The sequence below is a fragment of the Stegastes partitus genome, unplaced genomic scaffold (assembly GCF_000690725.1).
Source record: "Stegastes partitus isolate 25-593 unplaced genomic scaffold, Stegastes_partitus-1.0.2 Scaffold72, whole genome shotgun sequence".
In the NCBI taxonomy this organism is placed as follows: Eukaryota; Metazoa; Chordata; class Actinopteri; family Pomacentridae; genus Stegastes; species Stegastes partitus.
Genome location: NW_007577803.1, coordinates 677,415 through 686,785, shown reverse-complemented (window position 1 = coordinate 686,785; position 9,371 = coordinate 677,415). Strand labels below are relative to the sequence as shown.

Genomic DNA, 9,371 nt, shown 5'->3' with positions numbered 1-9,371 from the left:
CAGAGAAAACTAAGTCTGCAGAGAAAACTACGTCTGCAGAGAAAACTAAGTCCACAAAGAAAACTGCGAATGGAAAATCTCATAAGAAGGTAAACTTTTTTTTCTTGCTCTCTTCGCAGTGCTCAGGCCCAGCTGTGGCTATCACATTTAGTCTGACCCCAATTTATACGATCTCATTGGAAGTTCAGTGTCATGTCGACCGAGGGAGGGATTGTGATGGTCATGTGACTCTTGCCCCGTCTGGAATTAGCATGCTAAATACCAAGGTGAACATTCCAGCCTGTGCTACACAGTGACCCCGGCTCAGTAGCTGTACTGTGTGCAACAGCTTGTCCTAGTACATCACCTCCATGCTATTTGAACCCCACAACATTGGCCAAGTATGTTTACATACATGCCAAAACTCATACCAGTGGAAGTGATGCCAGAGAAGTGTCTTATTTACTATCTTTAAATGAATTGGATGTGTAGCAAAGTTATTTTGCTTATGAAAATTCTTTGAAAAGACAAAGGCTGAAGTCTTCAAATTGCTTTGTTTTGTCCTACCAGCAGTCAAATCTACAGTGGCATCAAACGGGGCCAATCAGGAAATCATCACATTGGCAAAGCTGGAAGCTAAATGTTTTTCATTTTCGCCTGATAGATTGGCAATCAAAATGCTCTATTGATTGCTTAATACAATGACTACTGTGTTTTCTTCCTCCGATAAATTAGAGAACTGTGCCGAAGTTTGGATTTGTTCACTGGCGTTCAGATTGTAATCAAGGACCTTAGATAAAGAACGTTTTTCCGTACTTCATTAATCAACACGTTCCATTATTCAGAGTGGTACCAGTGTATGGGCTTTCAAAACGCTTTGTATTTGTCTATTTTAGTGCGTTACTGTGCATAGCGTCATGGGCCAGCTGTGTGACTGTCCTTGCTGCACAGTTATGCTGCGCTGAGCTTTAATGTGTGTCCTATCCTTCAGGTCAAGACGCCGAAGACAGAGAGCGTGGAGGCAGCCAGCAGCGCCAGGTAGGGATGAAGTCCTAATGCCGCTAGATTGTATACTGTTAACGGCTGAGAAAATAAGCTGACAAGCTTCAATGGAACAAACTGTGCTTGAAATGTTCTTTTTTTTCCCCCTGTTTTTTCCTCTTTCTTCCCTCCCTCCTGAGGTGATGGAAATTAATCCTTGTGTTTTGATGTTCAAGGGCCCAGGACGCAAGCATTCCCCGTTCATACAATGTGTTCAGCTGTCTCACAGAAAATTAATTTTAGTCTGCATTGAAGACAAATATCTGTAGCTTGTCAGGAGAGTAATAAATGAGAATGCATGGTTTGAGTAGTTGGATGCTCAGCAGGGTGTTGCCAGAATGGCAGACTGTGGCCGAAGGCCTGCTGCGTCAAATCTGTCTCACAGCGGTGTTTCTATATAGCTGATAATGGATTATTTTCCAGATGTGGATTTAGCCCGACCCAACGTGATGAGTGACATTTTAAAGGAGGCGTTGGTTGGAAAACTATTTTGCTAAATTCTAGCTTTTAATGTTTCCCTGTAGTGTTTTTTCCCCTTCAGAAAGGCTCAGGTGGTAACTGTGCTAGTTGAGTGGGTTTCACGCAGGGAGGAAAGTTAAGGCCTCGCAGCAGAGTTACGGAAGAAACATAAGGCTATTAGAACCACAGACCGTAAATGTCAATGGACGCAGTGACCCACCCTCCTTTGTATAGCTTTTTATGGATTTTGCTCAGCGGTGCAGTATACCAAAAAACACGGCAGGTTCTAGCAGCTCTCCCTTTTCCTCGCTCGCATGGCCTCAGCGTACACTCAGATTTGCAAAATTAACTAAAGAAGGAACGAGGTTAGAAAAACGCTTCTGCTACATGTCCAGCTGTTAGTGGAGCTAAAACGAGCCTTCACTCACGAGGAGTTTGCCTCCTGCAAAGGTTACGAACACTGATGTGTCAGTAATGTCCTTAAGAATGGTGATGATGGTGACGGCTGTAGGCAAGCAGTTGGGTTTCTGCATTCACTTGTCTCATTAAAAATCCTGCTGTCTGTGATGCACAAGCTCCATGTAAAGCCTTATGCCTGTTAATGTAGTCAGTGGCTGTACTTGGCCCTCGTCGTCCTGATGCTGTCAAGTAAAAAGACAATAACGCACGAGTAGTTTTGTACGACTGTAACAGGAACAGGACTTCTCCTGTCAGCATAATGTCTTCATGAAGTATTTATGACTTCCTGAACTGCTCCTGTTAAAACACAGACATGACACAAGGCTCAGGTGGTTGTATTTATACTGCAACTTTCTGGATAAATGCAAAAGGTCAAAAAATAATTAGAATGACGGTGTGATGTTTGATGGAAGATATTGTAGCGCGTAAAGGTCAGTGATGACATGAAAAGATGTCACCTTGTCTTGTTTTCTACTAACCTACAGGTGAACAACTACACTGCAAGGAGGTTCTGTCGGGCCGCCGCTACAGCTCAACTGGTTGAGCTGGCGACCCGCGTACAGGGGCTATAGGGTCATGGGTTCGAGTCCCGCTCATGGCCCTTTGCTGCAATTCCTTCCCCCATTCTCCTCCCCCACTTCTCTCGACTGTCCTACACAATAAAGGCAAAAAGGCCAAAAAAAATAACTCAGGTTCTGTTATTATGTAGGATAAAGTTGCAGCTGCTTTCTATGAAAACACTGACAACAGGACTTTGAGTAGACATTTGATCTCGAGGGGAAAAGGATCAGTGTTAATAGCATTAACCACGGCACTGTTTAAACGACTGCAGACGGGACCAGAATCCTAAAACTGAAGCAGCGTTATGTATTCATGTGCTGCTACTAGGACTCGGAAAATACTATAGGTTTTATAAAACACGCCTTTTACGAAGCAATGTGTCTTTTATTATATTTGAAGAACGAGGTGGTTTCAGTCAGTTCAAACTGTGTTTTCTTAAGCTGTTGAACAAAGATCTCATCATCTTTGTTTTATGCCTGAACGAATGCATGTTTGCAATAAAGATGACACGGAGTCACAGACCGGAGAACCTTAGAGAAGCCTCATTACCTTCAATCTGATGCCGGCAGGGGTCACACCGTTGAAGAGCAAAGACACCGCGTCAGGCTCATAAACATAACAAACACACACCGGCTAGATGCTACTGTGGCGGCTTGTAATTGGCATTCAGTCGGCCAATTTGACAATTATGTGCTACAGTGCTTTATATTCTCCCCCCTTACCTAAATATAATGTGAAGGGAAGAAGAACACTGCTATTTATTAGCACTGGCGACTCTAATTTGATGATTTCTTAATTTGGGCCACTTCCCGACCCATCAGTCTTCGCTCTGCAGGGAAATACACGCGTGCAGTTTTGTAATTATTTTTGTATTTCCAACTGCTGTAATTATGTCATTATTATTACCGTTTCGATAATGCTGCTTAATTACTACAATTATGTGTGATTTCTTGTGGTCAATGAGTCATCATTGTGTGCCTAAAGATTTTTTTTATTATTTTTTTTTCCTGTTCCACATGGAAGAATAATTTTAGCCTTCCTCCGTGCCCAGCAGTGTGGCGAGCTGCAGTGAAAAAGGAGCCATTAAGCTTTTATTCCGCCTTGTTATTAGCTTTTTAAGCAAGGGCTAATTTAAAATCAACAGCTCCGGTCAGATTTCCATTTAAGAAAATACAGAACACTTAATAAGATTTTAGAAATGTGTTTGTTCAGGTCTTACACTGTTGAAACAGGGTCCCGATGGAATCAAATAAAATGGAATTGAAAACATTGCTTACCTTTTGTAAATTGGATTTTAAGAGGGTTGCTTGTTGTTTTACTATAAGCTCCAGATTGGAACTTAGGTTGTGCGAGAATCTTTAAGTAACTGAGCTTATACTTTGGCAGAAATGCAGAGTGTTTAAAGAATACTCTTCTCTCTTATTGTTGTGGTGTAGCGAGCCGGTGAAGCAAGAGCCACCGGATGATGACGACTTTACAACAAAGAAGAAAGGGTTGAAAAGGAAAAGAATTAAAGACGAGCCCGTGGAAGGCATCTCACAGTCTCCTGCTTCACCTACGTAAGTCTGACAGTCAGCAGCGATACTTTGGCTTACAAAACACACAAATACTGATGCATAAATGGTACTTAACGAACTTCCAACCTTCATTGTTTCCATATTGTGTAAGCCATTTGTCTTCTTTCTGTCTCGCAGCTTAAAGAAAGAAAACAAGGAACATGGCCACGAAGGAGGAAGCGACGAAGACGCTCCGAAAAAGAAGTCAAAGAAGAGAACAGAGAAGGTAAACATCTGTCTCCGTCGCCAGCACTCTTGTCGTATGAAGTAGTTTTGCTGGAAATGCGCTTCGCGGTGGGAGTCTAAGTGTTTTTCTCTGCTCAGACGGTAAAGAAAGAAGAAGGAGAGCATCCGGTGGCGAAAAAACCGAAGAGGACAAAGGAGGAGATCGAGGAAGCAAGACAGTTAAAGATCAAAAAGAAGGAGGAGGAGGAGCAGAACCGCTGGAGATGGTTGGGAAAAGCAGCATTTTGATTTATTTTTTTTCATCTTGCTTTGACCTGGACCCACCTCACACACACACACACACACACACACAAACACACAAACACACACACGTACATACACAAAACTCCACGGGGTAAGAGGAGAGGAGCAATTTCCACTCGCTGAAATACTTCCTCATTTTTTCATCATCTTGCTTTTTTTTGTCAGGTGGGAGGAGGAGAAGTATGAAGATGGGGTGAAATGGAAGTTCTTGGAACACAATGGGCCCTACTTCCCTCCTGAGTACCAGCCGCTACCTGACAATGTTCTCTTCTACTATAATGGTCAGTTGAGCATTGAAGTAGTGTGGTGGTGTAAGAAAGGGTAATTGAAACAGGGTAGAAAAGGGGTTTTACATGAGCGGCTTTTGACAGTGCCCACACATTTTCTCTTTATGCAAGTCATTCGAAATAATGTCAGCACCTCACCGGTACTGTGACCATTTTTTAACAAATTCAGACATTTCATGCACTGCAGGTTGTATTTTACTTTACTGTGTACTTGCACTCGGCCAGTCATTAATAAGTGCGTCTGCAGCTACACGTGGACGAGAACATCACAGCCTCCAGTTCGCCGTCTTCACCTCTTTAACTCTCACACTGACAAATAAACTCCACCTTAATCTAAATGGTAATACTCGGTACAATCTGAGCCACACACGAGTTCGTTTTTGAAAGCCAAATTTAGACGTCCGCGCCTGTAATTTCAGTCCAATCCATCTCTTGTCAAATGCAACACTCTAATTGAAGTATTACGCGGTCCAGATTATGAGAGAGGCTGTCAAAGAAAAACGTCTCTTCAGGAGCCTTTTGAAAGAAGATAGATTTCTCAAGTCTGAGCTCCTCGTGACAGTCATGCCACGGCCAAGGTGCAGTGAAAATCTCAAGCTCTGTCCCCTTTAGTCCTTGAAGTGACACTGCTCTGCAGAGGCATGCAGGCCCCTCTGGCCTGGTTCTGCAGGAGAGCAGTCATCGCAGTTGACTTTAAAAATGCACTGAAGGTAGAAGTGTTAAATTACATGACTCTCCCTCGGCGGTGACACAGTTCTGACCCTTCTGAACATCTCTAGGAACACTAGATAACAGGCAAGTAACGCTGGAACATTGCAACAAAAGCCTTTTCTTTAGCTTTGTGTTGGCATATTGTAGAGATGCACATTTCCTTTATCTTAGAAATTAAAGCCCGACAGAGGGAGGGCTGTGGAGGAGGAGGAGGAGAAAGTTGTGTATAAAACAAGAGTTCATTGAAGTGAATGTATGGATCCGGGAACACTGGTGTGCAGGCGCTCTGACTCAGTTGCTCTCACACACACACACACACACACACACACACACATAGAAGACATACCCACGCACAATTGGATCTTTAGGATGCCAGACATGCATTGGGTCAAACACTGATTGATGACTGTAATTGTTTTTGCTTTGTTTAGCAGTCAAGCCACAATGGTGTCCTATGGGAAGTGGATTTGATCTATTAATTCCTGTGCGTGCATGTTCTTGTTTTTGTAGCTTAGCAGTGGGCCTGAATGTAGATCTCTGTCCTTGTCTCTGAACCTACCTTTGTGAGAGAATGGATTAGTCTGTCAGCCCTCCAGAGGAGCTGAGGTGGGCGGTATTGCGTGTTGGTTTTTGATCCAACTCGGAGCTTCTGACAGATTGTGTGTGTGTTGAACAGAGGAGCTTGATAAGCACGTATGACAGTAAGGCCACAAAGCATTTACAAAGCCTAAGTTGATTGGGATTGTGTTTTCAGAACAACGTTTATGGTTTGTGTCCAGGTAAGAAGGTGAAGCTGAGCCCCACAGCAGAGGAAGTGGCGCTGTTCTTCGCCCAGATGTTGGACCACGAGTACACCACGAAGAAGGTGTTCCGGGAGAACTTCTTCAAAGATTGGAGGAAGGTAAAGCCCAAAGACGACATGCAAGTTACCTGCAGGTGTGGTTGTTAATTTAGCTCCAAAAACTTTGTCTTGACACAACATCCAAGTTCAGTACGAGTTGTCTGGTTTCCAGCTTTGTGTTGGAATGTGTTGTAAACAGTGGAGTGAGTGTGTGAGTGTGACTGGTACATGCTCGCTGGTGTCTGTCAGGGTGTCCTCTGTATGGAGAAAACACCGTGCCAAGCCCTAAGGCATATCATGCAGAATTAATTTTGCGCTGCTTAGTGCTCAATGCACTTGAAAATACGATTTATGTGAAGGCATTGATATGCTAATCCAGACAACTAGCTCCCCTGCATATGAACAAATCCAATTAAACTGTTTTATTATAGCCGGAAAAAACTCTCCTCGCTCCACTGCCCTCAGTGCCCGCCCACTGTCGGATGTCATTCATGCTTAGACACGCAGACTGGCTGCTTGTCCACACTGTCGGCGTTTCTGGAGAGGTGTGTGTGAGTGTGTGTGTGTTTTGTGCTTATCTGGAGGTCTGTTTTTGCATCTCATCTCCTATGACCACAGATAACAAAACTGGGCGAGATCATTAATGCTTGATGGATGAGAGTCATTTCCTCCGTTCGTAATGTTTATGTTCTGGATGGATGCGCTTTCATTTGTCAAATACTTAACCATTTTATGTCTTTCTTGTATTAGGAGCTGTGTTTTCATATTACAACTATAAGGGTTACTGCGATGTTTTTGATGACGATAAGATCCAGATACCCGAGTCATTACAAGCCGTGGTCGTTGTTTACTGTTTTGTTCTGGTCCTCGAGGCCAGTATGATGTGAAAAATAGGCGGTTTTTGCTCCACACAGGCCGACAGTCCTTTAAATGTCGGCCTCTGCTTCCTGCATCAGTGGCTTTCTGTCCAGACAGCAAGAGGCGATATATTAAAAGCCACTCATTTTAGAAACTTCAGAGAAAAAGTCACCGCTGAGTCGCTCTGTGTTGCTGCCCTGTTAGTGACCTCTTTGATTCGGCGACCTCTTGTGCAATAACTTAGAAAGCTGACAATTATAGTTTAGAAACCAAGCTGCTGCTGCTCTCAGTGTGCCGGCGTGTCAGGACCGTTTAGCTCGCTTGGAAGTGACTCTCTAACAGTTAGTGTGCTGATGCCAAGTTGTGTTTGGTCTCTGGATCTATAGTTCTGTTGTGTTGATTAATCACTAATCTATATTGTGCCTGTTAAGGTGATGGCGTTCTAGTATTCAGTTTTTTCTGTCTTCATTTGGACTCACACACGACAGTAACAGAGAAAGCCAAGGTTTGCACGCAATGTTTGTTCACTTGTTTGGACAGTCTGACTAATGAGGATTGCCGTTGTGGAAAAGTTAACGAGCTGCTCATTCAGACGTTAAGCTGATATTTTTAGATGCCGTCGGATGTGAGGCTACAGAGAATTGGGGAGTCAAAAATCTACTTTTTCTGCATTTTGCATAAACAGACTTTGTATAGAGTAGTAAATAGCTTTCAGCTGTGTTTCAGGATGCCTGCGATTGGCTTTCTCTGCGTCAGAGGGCACCGAGCCTCTCTCAACTCCCCCTCCAAGTTTTGTCTGTCGAGCTCAGCGGGCGCCGGGCCGCCAAGCCTCGTCTCATTCACGACGAACAGCAGTCGTACCTGTCGCTGCTTTTTGAGTTTGCAGGCGTGAATGGCTTGTTTGGAAAAGAACGGTCTGCACTCTGGCCTTTAATAACAACACCGCTTTGTGTTTCTCCTTGTTCGCACGCGTCGCCGCCGTAAAGACGAGTAATTAAAGAAAAAGGTCACTGATCTTGTTTTGATCACGCTCGTCTGATTTGTTTTTTATGATACATTATTGCTTTAATGTGTTATTGGAACAAAGGTTCTGCGCTCTGTTTTCGTAGCTCCCAGCGAATTCAATAAAGCAGTGTTGTGTGCAGATGGTTCGTTTGTTCCTCGAGTTTTTTATCCAGCTTGAAAGAGGTGTTGTGCAGACTTTGTGTTGTCAGTATTAAGATTTTGGTTCCATCAGTGTTTCCCAATGTTTTAACACTCTCAGTACTTAATGGTGGATGAAGACGTACGTCATCATTAATGCAGTTTATTCCAGCTAGCATAGAGGTGTTCTGTCCTTCTGTAATATTTGGGCTCCAGCTAACAGCTATTTCATTACAGAATAATCATATTTTTCTTTTTTTTTTTGCCTTAAATGTCCAAAAATTGTGGATAATGCACACTGCAATTTCCCAGAGGCATTTAGATTTTTGTTTGATCAGTGGCTGGAAAGAATATCTGATTAGCTCTTATTTTGTTTCCCCTTTTTTTTTTTTCGTTAAAGGAGAAAAACTGAGTTGAGACGAGACCATGTTTTTGTGTAACTCGCTTTGTGCATGTTTAGGAGATGACCGACGAGGAGCGGACGCTGATTCGAGATCTGGAAAAGTGTGACTTCGGAGAAATGCATGCCATGCATAAAGCCAAGGTGGAGGCCAGAAAAAACACGACCAAGGAGGAGAAGCAGGTACAACTTCTGTGCCTTCGTTGTTGTTTTGGTGTCTCAAGGAGGTCAATGTACCTTTTTGAGGATTTGGATAAGTCATTATTTGTATTTTTCATATTTGTTGTAGGCTTTAAAAGAGGCCAACGAGAAGATAGTGGATGAATACGGTTACTGTCTGCTGGACCACCACAAAGAACGCATCGGAAACTTCAAGATTGAGCCTCCAGGTCTGTTCAGAGGTAGAGGCGAGCATCCCAAACAGGGCATGCTGAAGAAAAGGATCCAACCAGAGGAGGTCATCATCAACTGCAGCAAGTGAGAGTGGGGTTCATACAGCAGGGTGCACTAAAGCTCTATCACTCTAGCTGCTAAAAAACACATCTTAAAGGTGTGACCTTGTGGCTGGGTGTAAAGCAGAGAATTAC

The 9,371-nt window shown here is 43.4% G+C and overlaps 1 protein-coding gene across 1 annotated transcript in view; it reads left to right on the top strand.

The window, feature by feature from the left end:
• LOC103353462 (DNA topoisomerase I, mitochondrial) overlaps positions 1–9,371 on the top strand; it is a 38,137-nt gene that overhangs the window by 12,397 nt on the left and 16,369 nt on the right. The window contains exons 3-11 of the mRNA XM_008276454.1: positions 15–89; positions 971–1,017; positions 3,936–4,058; positions 4,194–4,281; positions 4,380–4,507; positions 4,710–4,825; positions 6,322–6,443; positions 8,845–8,967; positions 9,074–9,261. Of these exons, the coding sequence (XP_008274676.1) occupies positions 15–89; positions 971–1,017; positions 3,936–4,058; positions 4,194–4,281; positions 4,380–4,507; positions 4,710–4,825; positions 6,322–6,443; positions 8,845–8,967; positions 9,074–9,261 (1,010 nt within the window). The remainder of the gene's footprint in view (positions 1–14; positions 90–970; positions 1,018–3,935; positions 4,059–4,193; positions 4,282–4,379; positions 4,508–4,709; positions 4,826–6,321; positions 6,444–8,844; positions 8,968–9,073; positions 9,262–9,371) is intronic.